Below are 21,067 nucleotides of genomic sequence, written 5' to 3' on the forward strand. Positions count from 1 at the left end.
TTTCTTAAAATCCTCTTTTTTAATTTTATACAATAGTAACTTTTTTGTTCTACATTTTATGTGACAAAAAATTGAGCATAATTTTTATAATCCAATAGAAATGATGAATTATATAGTTGTGTGAAAGTATATATTTTACGTTAATGAAAGCACATCTGCAACAAAATTGGTCTACACTGCTCCTAGCCACAACTGCAAATAGGGTTTTGGGTTTTTTTCCCCAATTTTTTGCAAACTGACATCGTATTAAATCTAAAACCATGGATCCTAAAATTAAGTTTTGCTATCAAAATTTTTGTTTTAAGAAGTATAAATAAATCAGTAAAAGATGTTGGGTGGCGATGATGGCTACATTTACAATCTGGATACGCAACTATCAGCGTCAGTGAAGAAGATCATGTTGCAGCGCATAAATTTCAAGGAAGCTGCCCATCCTGACCATGGATCTTCATTTCATCATAAATACAAGCCATTAAATGCTGGCTATAAACCAGGTCAAATTAAAAGAGAGAAGAACAAATGTGCCGTTCAAAATGATATACCGAAACCATCAGTTGTGTTGTTTCCAGAAGAAAGGATTGTACTGCATTGGAAAGAGATAAGAAGAATTGGACCTGGTTTAGGAAACATGGGAAATACTTGTTTTTTGAATTCAGTGTTGCAAGTCTTAACATATACTCCTCCATTAGCCAATTATCTGTTATCTTGTGATCACAAAAATAAGTGTAAGTAAAGACATTTTTTTGTGAATATTATGTAACTAATTATACTAGCTATCACCTTACGAAAAGAAAGATTGTTTGTTTTGAATCCCTTTGTATCAGTCTTGTCATTCTAGTGTGTGCAATCACATCTGCAGGCCTCCTTATGTCTAAAACGAAATTGGCTATGCTGTTTTCAGGTCTTAATCACACATGTAAAACCAATATTGCTCATTTAAAAAATTTTCTTATCTAACAATTTCTAATGAACATTATTCATAACAATAAAAATCACAAGTCTGTACACTGTCAAACCAATTTTGAGTGTCTGATGTAGCCCTTTTTTTATTGACAAGGCTATTGTATAATTCTTTTTACATGCGTAAATGTAAATAATAAAAAATTAAACATTGTTTGTTTTGAGTTTACCTGTTTAAAATGGTGCCCATGCACCTAAATTAAAAGGACAAGAATAAATAGCTATCTTATTTTTTATGTTGTGATTGCAGTAACTAAGTAAGTAATTCAACTTTAAAAAATAAGAAAAACTTTTATATATTGATTTTGTCATCAAATTGTGCTGTGGAAATCAGCTTTAGTTTTTAAGTTAAGGTACATAATATAATATATACAAGGTTTGGTACACCACAAAAGAAAGGAATTTTTTTTGTATGTCTTTACTAAATGAAATGTTTCCTGTCTTGTGACAAGTTTACTTAATTCAGGGAATTCCACGAAGAAAAAAACACGCGTGCTACACATCGCACGCGTAAATCTATATTAGAAAATTTGCGCGTGCGTTTTTTACGATTTTTTTCCTGGTTTATTTCACTCTTATCAGTCCTGTGAGTGTTAAGTGGTGTAAAAGTGCTAAATATATTAACAAAACACCTTGGTTCGTTGTAGGAAGTAATTTATAATACGTAAATAACATATAATTAAATTTAAACAGTTGACGAAGAGACGCTGACACGTGCCACACGTTGCACTTACTGCAATGGTCTGCTATTTTGTTTGTAGTGCTATTTATCCCCAACCTTGTTCCCAGGGTTATATTTTCTCGGTAGGTTATTTATTATCTATAAAAATGGTAAAAATGGGAGTCATTTTTTATTTATTGAGGTTTCAAGTTTTGTTTGTTAGATTTTGGGAGACGGCTTGTTTGGAATACTTTAAAGTTGTTCTTTAGATTGTTATGTTATGTTCTTTTATACAGTTAAGAATTTTAAAATAAAATGTTCAACATTTAATTTCACACAGGCAGAAAAAAACACATTTAATTTAAACACGGGGAAAAAACACGTTTTTAAAAAAATTTAATTTAACCACAAGTGGTTATAAACTGTTTTTAATGATACAGTTGAAGCTGTCGATTTAAAACGATTGAGTTTCGGAATACAGTTTTTAATAGTTAAATGCTTAAAGAATAGCCTTAAGCGGCGATATTAACTACGCTGTAGAAAGTCAACTTTTATAATTCCTACGTTAATTTCTTTTATTTTACGCGAGTAAAGAGCGTAATTAGCGCGTGCGATGAATCGCACGCCTGAATAGCTGTTGCACGTGTGTGGGCGCGTGCGCGTGCGATCGCACGCGTCTCCTGGAATTCCCTGTTAATTCATTTTTTTTATGCAAGTCATGTCTCAACTTACTGTTCATCATGTTTTAGGCCAATGTGTTGGATTTTGTATGCAATGCGAGTTAATAATTCACATAACTCGAATATTTCATCACAATCCACAACATGGTTGTGTACGACCTTCATCAATTATTGGGAAATTAAGTTGTAAGTCTTTTTTTCCCTGCTTTTAGTAACCATTTTTTCCTAGACTACCATCATCTAATTATAAATCCATGGTTTATTAGGTATCGGTAAGACTTTCAGAGTTGGTAGGCAAGAAGATGCACATGAATTTCTACGTTACGTTGTTGAAGGAATTCAAAAGAGTGATTATGCTGGAAAACAGTAAGATTGTGTTTTTTTAATACATAACAATAACTTGCCCGCAAAACAATTTGTGAAATTTTATGCTTTTGTTTGGTCAAAGCTTTGGGTTTTTGTCAACACTTATCAGAATAAGCCTTGTGTTTACACATTTTGTTGTAATACATCAATGCCTAGTCCATTAGCTATTAACTGCCACACTTTGATGTTTGACCGTCGAAAAGGAATAGTCAAATTGATGGGCAACTAATCATGCTGTTCCTGAATGAAGAGATACTCCCATAATTCGCAATAAAAAAATGTTATTTTTAAAGAGCACAGTAGTTCAAAGCATGTGCCTACAAAAACCCTAAGTGTAAAAACTATCAGTATTTGCATTAGGCTTCAACTGGATCATTTAAAACAGTTTATGACCACCAGGGATAAAATATTTAAGCACTATGCTGAATTATTACAAAAAAGTTAACCTGTTAAGCTATTAAACTTCAGTAAACTCTAGAACATGGTTTCTGTGTTAAATTTAAAAATTATCTGAAAATGTAATTATTTATTTTGATGCATACACATTTGTTTCTTAAAGGCTGGACAAAGCATCTAAAGAAACAACTGTTGCGAATGCAATATTTGGTGGTTACTGTAGAAGTCAAGGTCTGTCTGTCTGTCTGTCTGTCTGCCTGTCAAAACAAATATCTTTTATATATGTTACTATCAGCTTTAAAATTTATTTTTAGTCAAATGTTTGCATTGCCATCATGAATCCAACACATTTGATCCAATCATGGACATCAATTTGGATATTAAAGTATGATTTTATTTTAACAGTGTAAAGGTGTAAATAAATACCAAAGAAAATGCCTGACGTTTAAATTTTGTTGTTGATAGGAATGTTCTAATATCCTTCAGTCGCTTAACAAGTTTGTTCGACCAGATCGTTTGGATGGGGATAATAAATATTTCTGTGAAAGGTAAAAAGTTTAACACAACATTGTTTTTATATCAACCTGCTTTGCATGTTGTTCTGGAAGTCTTTGTAGTTGATGCTTTTATGCTTTATACGTCTCGATTTAAAGAAAATAGCAATTTACCGTACTTCCACCCCAAACATGAGGGTATGCGTTGTGACACATAATTCATGATGCTATTGAAGTATTTGTAATAATATCCTAATTACCATCTTATCATCCAGATGGCAGTCTTTTTCAGGAGAGGCGTGCGATCGCACGCGCACGCCTTGGCACACGCCCAAATCGTTTCAGGTGTGTGATTAATCGCACGCCTGAAAAATAAATATTGAGTTTTCAAAATCAACCTAAAAAAACCATTTTGTAGCGTGCAATGGCAGCCCTCAAAATAAGTTTTGGAGAGTCGTCAGACAAAACGTCCGATAGATATCCGTCTTGGTGGACACCTTTAGACTTCAGAAATTATTAAATAGTCCTGGTTCTTTTAATCCACGAACAAGCCTATTCATAGCCAACCTGATCATTCTAGCTAATTCACCGAATCCCGACTTAGTTAAAAGAACTACGTAGACATAAATCTCTTTCGCCTTGCCCCTTCGTTGTTGGTAACCAGGTCTTACACAGGAAATCCAGCAATGCGGTTCTTAACTAATGCGGAGGTGAACGCTAACGGAGCACAGATGAAGCAAGTCTGCAAAACTGCACTTACAGGCGGAATAGACATTTTATCATGGATTTAATTGTAGATAATTTCTTCATTTGACAAAATAATTGGAAACCATAGCAGGTCCGAATTTAATGGATTTTTCTTTATGCCTGTAAAAACGAAACCCACGGGCGGTATAAATCTTTTTCTGTAAAAATTTTAAAAGTGTAGCTGAACTTTCTGAATGAATTTTGAAGTTTTAAGCCACGTGGATAAAGATTTTTTTTTAATTTGAAAACAAAGCATATTTTTGCCTATATTTGCTTGTGATGACCTGAAAAATAAACAATAAATATAAAAATGACAGTATAGTCATGCATACTATTTCGAACATGTAGAAAAGGAAGTTAAGATTGAGAGAGTCGCTATACCAGTAGACACTCGATCATCGTGTTTGGGGTTCACGATTTAAAATGTCCCCCACTTTTCTACCGCAAAATAAATGCGCAACAAAAATAACCTCGGAGCCCGTATGGCAGGCGTAACATTCTTTGCACCTGCGTTTTACATCGCACGCGTTACTTGATTTACACGTGCTGCGAATCATCGCACACCTACTCAAATATTCCTGAAAAAGACTGAGATCGTCATAATATGTACATGGTAATGATCTATATCATGGGGTGTTTAAAAATAGATATATTTTTTTATTTCTTGAAAGCATAATGATATTTAAAACAATGAAGTGTTGGTCAGGTGAGAACCACTTCAGTATTGTTCTCACGTGCCTCTCCTTTCAAATGAAATTGTCACTAAAACCATATGCAGTGCACCATATATAAATATAAGAAACAGGGGGTTTGTATAAGACCACAAGTTGACATATATTAAAAAGGCAAAGTAACTTCTTTCTTTAATTCTTTAAAAACAATATTGGAAAATACATCTTGTTAGCACACAACATGGATATACTTTAAATACTGCTAAATATACTGTTTTTATGATTAATTTTTTTTCTCATAATGTAATTTTTTGACAATTGGTTATAAATACATAAAAATGAATCAGTAGTTTTTTCGGCAGCACAAGTACTGCTTTTTTTATTTTTGCATTGACAATTTTTATTTAAGCCCTGTGTGATTTTTGAAAAAAAGGGTTTAAATAATTGACAGCTTGTCACAAAACTATTTATACCAAATTTCTTTGCCAAATGTTTGTTTTGTGCTGGTTCCAAAATAATTCGAACCGTTATGCAACTGATGTAATAAGAGAGTGCTCAAAAATACACATACATAAAGAGGAGGTGCAGTGGGAGCAAGAAGACTGAAAGGGATATACTTCTTGCACTAAGTTTCAAAACTATTTGCACCACTTGTTTGCAAACTAGCTTCTTTATATGGAGTGCATAATTCGAGTCAGTTAATCCAATCAATCCAATTGCATTTTACATAAAAAGTATAAGAGAGCCACGGCTTGAAACTATACTCAGTAAAGTAGTTACATCAGCAAAATAAAATCACTTGATGCTCTATTTAAAAATTTAAAACGTGGTGCTAGAACATATTTTGAGCACTCCAGAAAGGTATGAATATAGCCTTGCCTCTTGCAATTAAGTTTTGTCCAGGATTCTCCAAATGAGACACTTCTTTTAAAACTTGTAAAAATCCCAGCCAAAGAGGACATTAAAAAATTAGTCGTTAACCCTTTTTTACATTTTTAATAGCTTTGAATAACCAACAACCATAAAATCATTTTGAATTGTATTTGAGAATATGTAGGATTAGTTTTTACAACTCTATTCAACCTTTTTACTTTTTTCATCAGACGTAATTTTATCACCAGAAGTCGCATGTTTGTCAAACATTGAAAGTGTCCCTTAATAAGTGTTCTTCGTCTCGAAAACTTGTCATCGTTTTTATCACCGTCACTGTGAGCAGCTACCATTTCCCTGCTGTTTACCAGTATGTAACTAGGACAGTTGCTGGCATAAAAAAATTGTAAGCATTGTCATAGGCAGGGTAGACATTGAAATCATGCTGTCAAGGGAAGGGGCATTGAACTAATAACTAATTCGGTCTGGGGGAGGGTTGGATTCCTTGCCAGTTTTTTTTTAAAAAAACTCATTGTTTTTGTGTTAAATAGCTGTGATATGTATCCAGTTTTAATATTTATTAATTAACCATCTGCCTCTCCAAGTTTCATGCTGGCTGTTACTTGAAACTACCCTTTTACTTTCTATTTGACATTTTGTAATGTAAAAACTAGATGTGCTTTTACTCAGCTGTGTTAACTTTTACTTGGATATCGTAGTCATCAACCTGTATAGGTTAATACACAATCTAAATTTCAAGAAACTTTGGTAATGATATATAGAGTTGATGTTTCTTTTGTTTATTCAATCAAAATTGTTGTTGCACACGGAGGGTTATTTTGGATCTCAAAGAAAGATTTTTTGGAACGAAGGAGACATGTGTTCCTTTTCTTAATCCTATAAAAAAAACTGTTAATCTTCAACATTGAATGTTTCATTTTAATTTTCCTTTATAAACATAATAAATTTCTGGTATCTACTTATTTTTTATTTACGTTACCAGCCATAAGATTTAGGACAGGGTTTAATAGGAAAGTTGTTGCTTTCTTTTGCGCAACAGTAAGGAAAGAACTTTTCTAGATTTAACTTTAAACTTTGTTACATTATGTTTTTGCAGGTGTCGAACTAAGCGTGTTGCACAAAAACGAGAGACTATCCATCGAGAGCCAAATGTTTTAACATTGCAACTAAAGAGGTATAGTCTTTTTTAATTTAGTCTGCATTATACTGGACCTTCAACATCTAATAAATTTGTTGTAAATAATTTTTTTAGGGCCAGGGCATTTGTTTTAACTGTTCTAGTGTAGTGAGTTTGTATGAAACTAAACCCAATTTCTATTCTATTTTATCTGAAACTAGAATCAGGTGATACTCAACCAATGATTTACTGTAGGTCTCGATGAGACAAGGGTCATTGTATTTTTTTTACCTTACCACATGTCAGTCATGGATTCACATTTTTTGTGTTTAGATTCGATTATAGTAAAATGTTTGGTGGTAAAATATCTAAAGATATCCATTTTCCAGATGCAATGAACATACGTCCTTTTATGAGTAATACTCAGGTATATTTTAGTTTCTTCAGTTTTTATTTTATTAGTTTTCTTAAAAATAAAAAAAATAAGTAATTTGATTATGATTATCAAGTAAATAGTTTTAACAACTAAAATTATAGTTTACTGTCCTAAATCACAATTTTTTAAAATGAGGTCAGTCTTAAGAATGATGTGGCAGTAATGAAATTTGGTCCAGGTAATGTTCTGCAAACAATGCCGACATCAACGTAGTTCAGTAAGAAAATCTTAATGTGTATCAAGGCAAAAATTCTAAGTTTTGTTTTTCTGAAATAATTTTCAATCATGCATTGTGAGATAAAATTAGATGAAAGTAAAATGCTCAAAAAATATTAAAATCAGAATTCTTAGTTTAACTTCATCAACACCTTTATAAAGCATGTCCTAAATTATTAAAGAAAAAGAACAATAAAAACACATTGGTAAAAAAAGTGAACTATAGTATTTCATACATATTATTATTTTAAGTGAGTTGATTTAAGCATCGTGCAGTGTTATTAATATTCACCATCCACACTTTTAGCAAAATTTTATATTTACAATCAATAAAAGTTAAACTGTTAGGCTTTGTCACCATCAGCAATGGCTTAAATTTACCCTCCACTAAGCCCTTATTTGATGCATAACTTTCTTAAAGGTTTCAAGGTGCTGTTAAAAACTTATTGGTATGCAGATATATATATATATATATATATGTAAAAATCTATCTAAAAATACGTTTGGAGCTTACACATAATGTGCCTTTAATCTTGAATAATAATGTTACACCCAGATACAGTTTAAGCAGTTTCGCAATCAAATATTATTGTTATACTTCTTGTAATATAGGGACTGGTGCTTGAAAAATGAAAGTAATTTTTTGACCAACAAGATAGACTTTTTCCAAAACAGTTGGTGTTGGTTTGTCTTTCTTTTTGTTTTCTTTAACTTTGTTGTTTTGAACTATCACCAGTTTCACAGAATCCTTGATGTTCTGATTGCTTCTCATAATTTGAGTTCTTTCACCTGGCAAATCGCTTGGTTTGGATGTGTTGTATGATTTAATGGAAACGATTCGGCCAATACCGTCTTTTTTAATTGAATAATTAGATCTTTTGATAGTTACAGGTATCCAATCATTCTTATTTTGTACATTAAAAGAAACGTTTTTGCTACCTTTTGCCATAACTTGAGTTCTTTGACCTTCTGCTGTAATTCGAACTGAACAAACTCTTGGTTTTGATGTACCATATGATTTAATGGACACGATTCGACCAACACCGTCTTTTTCAATTTGATAATTAGATCCTTTCCTGATAAAAAAATATTGAATCCATATTTTCTACACTAAAGTAATTTTTGTTGCAACAATCATATATACAGACACATCCACTTTAAATACTTATACAGCTGTACTGGTGCATTGTTACCAAAAAACAAAAATTGATACCATATCGGTAAGAAATCTGGTTGCTAGGCAACAAACGTAGAACAGACACTGCTTCTCTCTGGATCCACCTTAACTTAATCAATTAACTGTAAGGTTTTCATGTTTGTCTAAAAATTTCATTTTTTTTATTCTTTAAGCTTATGTTTGATATCATTGTGTCACCATTAAGATGTAGATTTGTTTATGTGAAAAAAAAAAAACTTTTGTAAAATAAACTTTATTATATTTTATTTAAAATATTTTCCTCTATGTTGGAATATTATTATTATTATTATATACTTTGTATTACATCCTAGTTATGTTTATTAATTTATGTCTATGTTAGTTATGAAGATTATACTATACATTTAAAAAGAATTTAAAAGTAAAACTCACATATCAAAATATTGAAACAACACTTCAAAAGCAAATCCTTCCTTTCACCATCCTTTACTGTAAGAAGTGAATGAGAAATGATTGTTGTATGTCTTGTATGGTCTTCTTCACACATGTAATAGATCTATGAAATATTCCACTCCACTCGAAACGTTTGAAGCAATATATTGTTGATGGTGATGAAGCTATAACGGTTAATTTATTGTTGATTCTAAAGTTACATTAAAATTTCAATTGGTGATAACCATACCATTTTTAAAAATTATTTTTATCTTTTGAATGGTTGCATTAATTTTTTATAAATTTTAGCACAGAAATGCATATGCGTAAAATGTCAACTTTAGATTGTTTTTTAGCATTTAATGCATTATATCTCAGTAAAGGAATTTTTGTCATCCTCTCTTTATCGAGTAGCACAAGAAGTTTTTTATTTTTATGAGTTTCAAAATGTTATTTGCTCTGGTACTTAAAATAAACACAAATGATTTCAAAACACCATTTTCTTTATATATGCCCTATAACATGTTAGTATAGGTCATAATTTCTAACCCTGACTTACGTGGTTGACCCTTTCCCCTCGAGCTCTAGGACTTTGTCGTGCTGAATAGTAAGTGATAATTAAAATGGTACCCATATATGAAAGCATCCTGCTTTTAATAAAGCCAAGAATGGCCTAGATTAGACTAAATACACAATTCCTTATATAAAATCATTTTTTGTGAAATGACCACGTGGAACTATGGATGGTACACAGAGAAAAGACACTCTGTTTTTCTGAAGAACTAGTTTACAGGAACATTTTCTGGGTGTATAGGGTGCATTTTTTTATCACTAATTAGTAACAACACGGAGCCTTGCCAATTATTTCGTTTTTATAAAGAAAAAGTGCAACATTAAACGTGCCTTATTGAAGCTTCAAAACATTTACCTACTTAGTTGCACGTAAGGTGAGGTGAAATCGCCTATAAGAGGGTTTTCGAATAAATTCATGTGTATACTGCAGGTTTTCTAAAATTTTAATGTCGTACACGTTACGGGGGGATGGTTAACAGTCATATTACTACATACATGCTTATGTGTACTTCTTTTCTAGGGAGAACCAGTTCACTATGACCTGTATTCTGTTCTGGTGCATTCTGGGTATTCTTGTAATTCTGGTCATTATTATTGCTATGTAAAAGCACCAAATGGATCATGGTATGAAATGAACGACAACAGGGTATGTATCTATTTTATTTTTGGTTCTGTTTGTGAAATGATGTTCTTCTTTCGCTTCTCCAGTTTGTACCTTGGTTACTGTTGCCATGTAGGTGTGTTCGGTAGGCTGGCACGTGGTGAAAAATGCTCAAGCATATCTTCTATTTTATGTTAAAAAGAAACTAAAAACTAAGGTAAGAGTTTTTTTGTGTATATTTCATTAGAGAGAAAGGAATGAACCGTGTTACAGGATGAACTTAAAACCTTTGTATACAAATCTATGACTTTGTAATTTCCTTATAAGAATATTTGTTAATTCACAATAGAATTCTTATCAGCAGCAAGTAATCAACCAGCCTGCCCAAGTGAATACATCACTTCATGCTGCACAGAATGTGAAGATGCCTCTTAAAACACCTAGTAAGTCAAACTTTTACAAGACAAGTCCTTATTTTGTTTACATTAGGCCTGTCTCATTTTTTTTTGTCTGTATAAATTGGAGTCAGATGCTAAATGGAAAAAAAAAAAAAATTGTGGCACGATTTAAAATAACCTGCTACAATAACGCCCATGGTGTTTACTCGAAGGTTCATAGTACTGCCTATCAAAGACTGCTTTAAAAATCTTTTTAATTTTGTCTGGTTTTCTTTACTTAGATCCTATAGGTGCTCCTGTTCAGCGGAAAATAGAACCGAAAATAATATGGAACAAATCTAAACCAAGCAACTCTGGCAGTGTGGTTAACAATATGGAGGTTAAAGGAAGTGCTGATGCTTTGTTGAAAGAGAAAGCTGCCAAACTCTCTGCTACGTTTTCACCATTCAAAATAAAAACAACAGACAACAAAGTTGATTCTGAGAAAAAAGTTGCTTCTGAAAAGAAAATAAACAGCCTGCAAAAATTAAGTTTATCGTACGGCGCTGAAACTGATAGCGGGAGTTCAAGCAATGCACCATCCCCTGTTCTGCATTCTACACCAGGCAAAGTCGACATTCTCGCAGAAGACGTGAACAATTCGCTTCAGGACGAAGATAGTAAAACAGACTTGAAGCGCGACAAGCTCAGCCTTCCATTACATTTACACAACGAGCCAGCGAAAGAAAAAACCTCACCCATCCGTATCAAGCTGAATCATGGGAAACACTATACACCGCACAGTAAATTCAACATTTGGTCTCCAATCACGAAAGGTGCTCTCCATCCCCGTGTCATAATTAATCGTTGCCTGACTAATGCTGACGGTGAGAAAACACCAGGGAATGAGAGCAAGGGTGGGTGTTTTGTGTAATATTGTTTGTTTTACTTGCATTTGACACTTCATTGCCTTTAAACTTGTTATCATCCTAAAAGTCGTATATTTGTTCTATTAATGTTGTTAAAGTGCGTTTGTGCCACCCTTTTTGGTCGCACGCTATAAACCAATGAATTAAGGTCCGTCCGTAAGTTAAAGCATTTCTCTGAATTCGCTTATTAGTTTTTTCTGATTTTTTGCACAAAGTTACTTACTATTGAATGCTAGAAAGTGACATTTTTGAGTTGAAAAAATCATAAAACCCAAATTTGGCCGCAAAATAGGGTTTTGTTAAGTTTTTCTCCCAAAATGATCATTACTTTTTTCTATAAATGGTAGAAAACGTTAGTACAGAGCATTATCTATATACTTTATTTGGTCCGGTATGCGGGGCCAGTCTGGCTGCTATCCAACGAACTAAAACGGACCAAAATTAGCTGAAAATATTTTCTTCACATTTTCTTCAAATTTATTTCTTTCTTTTTTTAAATATACATGAACTATAATCTAAGAACAGATGATTATTTTCAAATTTCAGTTGATTTCATGTTTGAGAAAGAATATGCTGCTGGGCAGCGTGCCTTAACTACCCCAAAGTAGCTGTAAATAAGGTTTTTATTGAAGATATTATTTCGGTTTGTCTGTTTAGTATTCATATTACTGTGGAAAGTTTATCATTTCTTGAACATGATAGTTTAGTAGGCGACGTTTCGGGGGATCCTTCTCCCATCATCGGGCAAAGTAAAATGATGTTAAGCATGTATTTATATAATTGCAGAGGATCGAAATTCATAAAAATTAACCAATCAGAAACGAGCTGATAATTATAGTTAATTACGGTAATTAACATTTTCGGACCTAGATGTAGGTAACTACTTCTTTTGTAGGGCTGGTAACCAAATCTCAGGCAGTTGATACGAGATGCTGTTTATGTGTTTGTTACGTTCTACACTGTTGACGGTTTCTTTAATCTTCCTGGCCGTCATTCTGGATTCTCTGTCAATGATTTTCTTCTCATCCCAATTAAACTGATCTTAATGGAGTTGAAGAAAAAAGAATACATCAACGATAAGCAGTATTACCGACTGAAACCCAAAGCGATTTTACGGACTAACAAAAATTCATAAACAGGGAAATCCAATTCGACCAATAGTCTCCTGCACAGGAACACCGTTATACAACCTATCAAAATTTGTTGCTTCTATCCTCAGCAAATTTACAGCTAGTGACCACAGAAAAAACTCAAAAGAATTTTAGGAATACATCAGAGAAATAAAGATAGCAGACGACGAATGCATGGTATCATTTGATGTCACATCACTCTACACAAATGTTCTCATAAAAGACACCTTAAACATCATTAAAGATCTTATCGAAAACGATGCTGTATTCGGTGAAAAACGAAGATTCCAATACCGGATTTTCTGCGTTTGGTCAAACTTGTTCTAACTAAAACATGATATCTGTTTAATAAGAATTCCACACTCAAGAAGATGGAGTTGCCATGGGAGGCCCTGCATCATCAGTAGTCGCAGAAATATACATGCAAACACACGAGACAACAGCATTAGTCACATCAGACAGACGTCCAAAAGTTTGGAAAAGATTTGTTGACGATGTATTCGTCATAATCAAAAGATCTCATCTAGAAGAGTTCCATGAACACATCAACGGACTTTTGCTTTCCTGGACACAACGCAAGAATGGTTCCATTTCAGTTTCAGTGTATCGTAAACCAACAAACACTGACCAGTACCTTAACTTAGAATCAAACCATCAGAAATCTTGCAAAGAAAATGTCATATCTTCATTACTGAATCGTGCCAACAGCGTATTCAGTGTCAAACAGGAGAGGAAAGAAGAAATTCGACGTGTAAGAAATGCATTAATCGCAAATGGATACAGTCATAAAATCATCACGCAAATAAAACGGAGACAACAAGGAAACATCAGAGGAATTTATCGCATCAGCATTCCTACCCTTCGTACCAGGTACCAGCGAGATCCTTAGTCGAGTTTTAAGGCAACACAAGATCAACTGCATTCTTAACTCTAAAGACACCCTAAGAAGCACTTTGTCTAAACCAAAAGACAAAATGAACCTGGAAGAAGAAAGCAATGTTGTTTACGAAATCCCGTGTAAAGATTGTGATGCAGTTTATATAGGCGAAACAAAAAGAAAATTTAAGCAACGAGTACAAGAACATATGCGCGCAGTGAGAAACGGAGATGTGAAGAAAAACAAAATTGCGAACTACAGCTGGAGCAGAAGTCGTCAGTTTAATTGGGCTGAGAAGACATCAACAGTGTAGAACGTAACAAACACATAAACAGCATCTCGTATCAACTTCCTGAGATTTGGTTACCAGCCCTACAAAAGAAGTAGTTACTTACATCTAGGTCCGAAAATGTTACTTACCGTAATTAACTATAGTTATCAGCTCGTTTCTGATTGGTTAATTTTTTATGAATTTCGATCCTCTGCAATTATATAAATACATGCTCAACATCATTTTACTTTGCCCGATGATGGGAGAAGGATCTTCCGAAACATGGCCTACTAAACTATCATGTTCAAGAAATGATAAACTTTCCACAGTAAGGTTTTTATATTTGTCTAAAAATTTCATTGTTTCATTATTTACGCTCATGTTTTATATTCACGTGTGACGCTCATGTTTTATATTCACGTGTGACGCTCATGTTTTATATTCACGTGTGACCATCAAGATGTTATTTTGTTTAACTTTATTTCTATTACTTCAGGGAAAATCTTAAAAGAAGAAAACTTGAGGACACTGGACAAAGTGTCTGCTCCGGTAATGCCTCCGCAATCAATAACAAAAAGACACCGAAATAACTCTATCACGTCAGAGGTAGTTTTCTTTTCTTTTGGTTTATGTTCAGTGTCGTTTTGGCATGTTTATGTAAGTGATATTGTTATCCTGTTAACAGGCTAGCTCCACGAACAGTATCCCGTCGCAGTCAGGAGAATGGGACATATTAGATAAACAAACGTTTCTCCCGAGTGCGCCTGTCATACCAGAACGTCAGCATGTAGGATGGGATGTGTCGAAGGTAGCATCTTCAAGTGCGACTGACCGTTTAGACGATGTACGGTTTATTCTCGTTTGTTATGCTGTGTTGCAGAATTGTGTCTTTATTGTTGTAAATGTGCTCATTTCTTTTTTTAGACATGTTTTCAAAATATTAGTGAAGGTAAACAGAAAAAGAAGAAAAAGAAAATTCGCAAGGAGGAGAGTGAACCTCTTCTGTCTGAAGACACCTGGGTGGAGATTAGTAAGGAATCAAAAAATCGAAAACGAAAGCATGAAGTTGAATATTCTATTTCCAACACGAAAGGTTTGATGGAGGTCTCTTCACTGGCGCACAGCGATGAAGAGGACGCCACAAAAAAGAAAAAGAAGAAGAAGAAGAAACTAAAACACAAGAATGAGAAAAATGACTCTCTCGATAGTTCTACTGCACAACTTTGGTCTACGAAGGACTGTTGTGATGAAGATAAGGACCGACACGAAAAGAAAAAGAAGAAGAAGAAGAAGCACAAAAGAAAACATTCTGACCTCGAGAATAATAAAGACGTGGATACGCGGTATAATTATTTTTCGAATGTGGAGAAGACCTTCCAAAGAATAAAACTTGGAAAGAAATCTGCATCTAAGAACGACTTGAAGTATCATCGATTGAGTAGCAAAGTGAGTGAAGAAGATTCACTGACATCAGACGAGGGGAATTATAAACACCGAAATGGCAGATCTAGTTCCCCGGGCAGAGTATTTAAAAATCATCACAGCATACATAAAAGTAAAAGCCACACATCGCTACATTCACGTCGTGGCCGCTCACCGGAACCAAAATTACACAAAACGAAATCGGGAAGCAGAGATTCTTCACCCCATTCAAATAGTGAATCTTTCCGAAATAGGCAGACTGGTACTAGAGAAAGTTCGGATAGAGAGGTTTCACTTTCAAGTAAATCAAGGCGTCGCAACTCAGATCATGAGAAAGGTAGTGTAAATAAAAGATATTCAAACAAACACCGCAGTTTTGATCTTTCTCCTCTTTCCGACCATGACCGGGATCACTCCAGTGATGATAAAAGAGAATTTAAAAATCACGAAGGACATCAACATTCCGTTAAAAAAAGTATGTAGAGTCAGGTATTTTTCTTGCTCCCACTGCACGTTGTCGTCGTTGTTGTCATAGTTGTTGTTATCACAGTTGATGTGTGTCGTCGTTTTTGTCGTCGTCATTATTGTTGTGGTGTCGTCTCGTTGTCGTTGTTGTTATTCGTCCTCGTCGTTGTTGTTGTTTGCTGTCGTCTTTGTCACCGTCGTTGTTGTTGTTTGTCGTCTTTGTCGTCTTTGTCATCGTTGTTGCTGTTGTTTGTTGTTGTCTTTGTCATCGCCGTTGTTGTTTTGTTGTTATCGTTTTTGTCATCGTCGTTGTTGTTGTTTGTCGTCGTCTTTGTCATCGTCGTTGTTGTTGTATTGTCGTCGTTTTTGTCATCGTCGTTGTTGTTGTATTGTCGTTGTTTTTGTCATCGTCGTTGTTGTTGTTATTGTTGTTGTTGTTTTATTGTTACATTTCTGTCGTGTTTAGATGTACCTTGTCATATGTGGGATGAAGAGAAAAAGAAAGTGAACATCTGGGATGGATCAAATAAAACAAAAACTGTTGATTATCTTTTAAGTAACACCACTGAAGGTATGTTGTTTCTTTTTTATATGCAAGATTTTATAATTCAGCTTGCAAGCAATGTTTGGTTACTTTCTGTGTGATTGACCATTTCAACAGATGGATACTGTCGTGTAATGTTGGGAGCTATATTTTTCATTATAGGATGCTTCTTTTTCCAATTTTTCCTTATAAATAACTTATATTGTTTTGTAGATGTGTTTTAAATATACGAGGCGATTAGCTCGAAATTTATTACCACATAACTCCCACCCATCCTCCGGGGAAAATCTTTCCTAAACTGTATCAAAAAATTCGTCAGGAGTAATTTATTTACTTCTCCAACTAGAAATGAGGACCAAGAAATAACTCGTTCACTCACCACTAGAATTCTCTAAACTCTTGACTACTATAATTCCACCTGATAAACGCTTTATATTTTTCATGGTGTGTTGTTGTTAACGAATCCGGTTTAAAAAAAGGGGAAAAGTTTATATTTGAGCACAAATAAAAAACATTTTTTTACACCAGCAATGTCCAATAATTCCAGACTGCTATCAGAGTGAAAGAGCGATTATCCATTGGGAATTGCTTAGGTTTCTTAATTTTAACCGTAATTAGAAACCTTTGGGGGGCGGAAATGTTGTCAGAAAGAGAATTATTTTTTCAGAAACAGCTGCATAGAATGTTTAGAGCTTTTCAAGTTCATTTTTTTACTTTTCCAGTTTAGAGCTAGCTTTTCAAGTTCATTTTTTTACTTTTCCAGTTTAGAGCTAGCTTTTCAAGTTCATTTTTTTACTTTTCCAGTTTAGAGCTAGCTTTTCAAGTTCATTTTTTTACTTTTCCAGTTTAGAGCTAGCTTTTCAAGTTCATTTTTTTACTTTTCCAGTTTAAAGCTAGCTTTTCAAGTTCATTTTTTTACTTTTCCAGTTTAGAGCTAGCTTTTCAAGTTCATTTTTTTACTTTTCCAGTTTAGAGCTAGCTTTTCAAGTTCATTTTTTTACTTTTCCAGTTTAGAGCTAGCTTTTCAAGTTCATTTTTTTTACTTTTCCAGTTTAGAGCTAGCTTTTCAAGTTCATTTTTTTACTTTTCCAGTTTAGAGCTAGCTTTTCAAGTTCATTTTTTACTTTTCCAGTTTAGAGCTAGCTTTTCAAGTTCATTTTTTTACTTTTCCAGTTTAGAGCTAGCTTTTCAAGTTCATTTTTTTACTTTTCCAGTTTAGAGCTAGCTTTTCAAGTTCATTTTTTTACTTTTCCAGTTTAGAGCTAGCTTTTCAAGTTCATTTTTTACTTTTCCAGTTTAGAGCTAGCTTTTCAAGTTCATTTTTTTACTTTTCCAGTTTAGAGCTAGCCCTTCAAGTTCATTTTTTTACTTTTCCAGTTTAGAGCTAGCTTTTCAAGTTCATTTTTTTTACTTTTCCAGTTTCATCTTGGAATGGTGCAGACAACAGCGATACGTATAGAATAAACAATCGACCCGATGGAGAACGCCGGCAGGATGAATGGGATGAGGAGTACGATGTTGGAAAGATGAAAAAGCAAAAGAAGTCACGTGACGGGTTTGAATATTCCAAATCAAATGCGTTTCAAGAACTTCAAAACTATCGAAATTATACAAAGGTATGAGTTTTGTTTGTGCGTCTACATTTGTCGTTCTCGTTGTTATTGTTGTCGTATTTGTTGTTGTTGTTGCTGTTGTTTTTTGTTTTTGATATTGTTGTTGTTAATGGTGGTGGTGTTGTCGCTGTCGCTATCGTTATTGTTGTTGTTGTTGTTGTTCTGTGCATATATATATATATATACTTTAAATGGTTTCAGGACGCTCATGTTACGCACCGGTCTCCAACAAAACACAACAGACAAAATCACGGCCGAAAATTTAAAAAGGACTTTAATCGCCGTTAAACCGGATTTTTACCCCGTGACATATACACAACAACAATTCGATTGTGCGGATTTCTCGGAAAGATATCTGTTGCATCACAAACATCCAATACACGTCCGTGTTTAGTGGTATGCTTCCCAGTTCTACGGCAGCCGATTAGCCATAGTGCTTGCTACACATGATGACAGTTGTGTGGCGACAGTTTCTTCTACTTGCATAAATCGATTTATACATATATTTTTTATCTTCACGTTTAATTTTTATAAAGTTTGACGATTGGATATATTGTAAATATGAGTACCGCCTTCACATGTCGGGGGCAATCAGGATCTCAATTAAGGGTTTCTCTAGCTTAGTTCCTGCCTACAGTTTTCGCCAAGCTGAGGTTGAGTTGTTGCTTACGATACTTTTCGCTAAAGCCCAGATCACTAATGTTAAACATACTTTTATGTTCATTAATAATGTGTCCATGGTTACAAATCCAATTGAAAGAAATTTTGTGTTGGATGACAACCATATTTCTTAAATCCGAACCCAAACTGAGCACACGTTGTTAGAAAGCATGTAAGGGTATCTATTATTATTTGGGAATAATTCAAATTTACTCACTTTTAGCGTAAAACATCACGCTGCGACATGTTTGGATTAAAGTCTGATGCTAATTGAACATTTTTATTGTTATTTTGGACTCACGTGTTTTTTATTGTACAGTGAAATCTCTCTATCTCGAACTACTATCTATCTGAAACTAAAGTCTCGGTCCCTTTGTGGTCCGCCTAAGGTATTTTCCTTTCTCTATCTCTCTATCTCAAACAAATTTTTTGTTTCCTTGGGAGTTCGAGATAGAGAGATTCCGATGTATACAAAGTTAAAAGGCGGTTATTTTGAAATTCAATGTGAACAAAAATTGCAAATACCATGCGGCAACATTTCGCGCGCGAAAAATGCGTTTTCAGTGTAAATTTAGCTTTAATTGATGAGGTCAGCCCAGTATTATTTTACGGAGTTTCCATACAATGTTGAGCCTTTATCTCCATAGTGCAGTAATCATGGACTCACGGTCTGCAAAATAATTTCCAAGACCTAAATTTCAAGAGCTGGTCACATAATTCCAAAAAATATATATACAGAAATGTAGTTTTAAAAATTAAGTTTTTTACAAAACGATATGATATATTTTTAAGTTCAAGTATTCCTGACTCCTTTAAAGAAGTCTATGACCCTCCTCCCTAGGGCTGCTTGTTATTACTTTAACAAAAATGTAGTTTCATTAAGCGGGGTGTATAATTATGAATGGAAAAAACGGATTGTAAAACAAATATGCGGAGTTAAGAAAATTTGCTTAAACCTTAATAGCTGGTGTTATCTTTTTAACACTACCTCACGTATTTTCAATTTTTAACTTTGCTTTGCGTAAAAATTGTTATTTAAAATTATTATTAATTCCGCCCTCTTTATTGAATCTGTAAATATTTAACTGTTCAGCTTCCAGATACAAAGATTTGAAGTTGGACATTTTCTACGTTTAATAATGTTGAATTCACACCATTCTTGATGAGTTCAGTGCCAATCATCCTTTAATCAGTTAACTCCCCATGTTAAGGTGTTTCTTATTTTTAAAGTAAGATACATTAATATAGGGGAACGGGTTTTTTTACATTGATTGAAAATATGTCGCCCGAAAAAAAGTAAGGTGTTAGCGTCACTGTTATATTTTTGTTGTGTGGCTCATTTAAGTTTGAATGATAAATTTTTGCTATAACTTAATTACTTTTCGCGAGATCCAAGAAATACATTATCTCGAGATATTTAACTAAAGAACTAAAGAACCAAAGATTTTAACTAAAGAACCAAAGATTTTTTACGATAAACTATTTTGTGAATCTAATTTTTTATGGAACGTTTAACTAATTTCAGGCCTTTTTATCTAATAGCCTTTAATTGACTGGCAATATCGCAGGGGCTATTTTTTTTGCGCAGACAATTTTTCGCGGAAATTAATCTACTTAATCTAGCTAATATTAAGAGATTTTATAATCGTGATATTTTGACCAACTTGTTTTAAAGGATGGTGTGCAACGGATAAAGGAAGTTGGAAATAACTTTACGAGCTTATGTATTATATATTATTGAGTTTAATTCAATATTTTTTGAAAATCTGTACTACACAATTTTTTAAGGGAATAAATACAATATGGGTTGATTCATTGGTAAACGTTTTTTTCCATCATTGACCCCAAGGCTCTTTGAGATAAGCCTCGAAAGTAGACCTCTGGGGACGAGAATGCGTTTTTGCTTCAATCTTTCGCTGTAAAAGCCAAACTCGTCCTCAGGACTTGTTAGTTTTTTTATATTTGGTCGGTCCAGATTAAAAAGCCTAACAAGTCCTAGAAACAAGGTTGTGCAAAGGCTTCTCTCTCAACAAAACTTCTGAAGTTTGCAGGGTGAATTTCCGCGAAAAAAGTTGTTTAAAAACTAATGTGATGTTTTATTGAGTTTATTCAATAATTTAAAATAAAATCTGATTGGTTTAAATTAATTCGTGTGTGAATTTCCCTGCTCGAAGATATTTTTTTTTTTAATTTCAAAAATGATGCAATTTGCGCAGGGTCCTTTTCGTCCTCAGAGTTCGTTTCTCCAAAGTTCGCGCATTTTCCGTTTAGTATTATGTCTGCTAACGTTGAACAAGTGTAATAAAGGCGAAACTGGGAAATAAATACTGTTAGTAGCCGCTGCAAACAGTATTTATTTCCCAGTTTCAGTTTTATTTCCCA

At 33.7% G+C, this 21,067-nt stretch overlaps 1 protein-coding gene across 1 annotated transcript; it reads left to right on the forward strand.

Annotated features, from left to right (window-relative positions):
* Positions 1 to 279: 279 nt before the first annotated feature.
* On the forward strand, positions 280 to 20,500 carry LOC130649421 (uncharacterized). The gene is made up of 18 exons (XM_057455697.1): positions 280 to 725; positions 2,371 to 2,487; positions 2,568 to 2,667; positions 3,227 to 3,294; positions 3,378 to 3,448; positions 3,529 to 3,611; positions 6,963 to 7,040; positions 7,317 to 7,410; positions 10,317 to 10,442; positions 10,534 to 10,614; positions 10,747 to 10,840; positions 11,077 to 11,691; positions 14,478 to 14,587; positions 14,667 to 14,825; positions 14,906 to 15,878; positions 16,335 to 16,439; positions 17,832 to 18,028; positions 18,227 to 20,500. The coding sequence occupies exons 1-18, from the start codon at positions 329 to 331 to the stop codon at positions 18,311 to 18,313; spliced, it is 3,555 nt and encodes a 1,184-aa protein (XP_057311680.1). The 5' UTR covers positions 280 to 328; the 3' UTR covers positions 18,314 to 20,500.
* Positions 20,501 to 21,067: the final 567 nt, after the last annotated feature.

The sequence above is a fragment of the Hydractinia symbiolongicarpus genome, chromosome 7, assembly GCF_029227915.1.
Source record: "Hydractinia symbiolongicarpus strain clone_291-10 chromosome 7, HSymV2.1, whole genome shotgun sequence".
Taxonomy (NCBI): Eukaryota; Metazoa; Cnidaria; class Hydrozoa; order Anthoathecata; family Hydractiniidae; genus Hydractinia; species Hydractinia symbiolongicarpus.

Coding starts and splice junctions, on each gene's coding strand:
- LOC130649421 (XM_057455697.1), top strand. CDS start 329: ATGTTGGGTGGCGATGATGGCTACATTTACAATCTGGATACGCAACTA. Junction 10,841..11,076: donor GATGCCTCTTAAAACACCTA/GTAAGTCAAACT, acceptor TTCTTTACTTAG/ATCCTATAGGTGCTCCTGTT. Junction 14,588..14,666: donor ATAACTCTATCACGTCAGAG/GTAGTTTTCTTT, acceptor TCCTGTTAACAG/GCTAGCTCCACGAACAGTAT.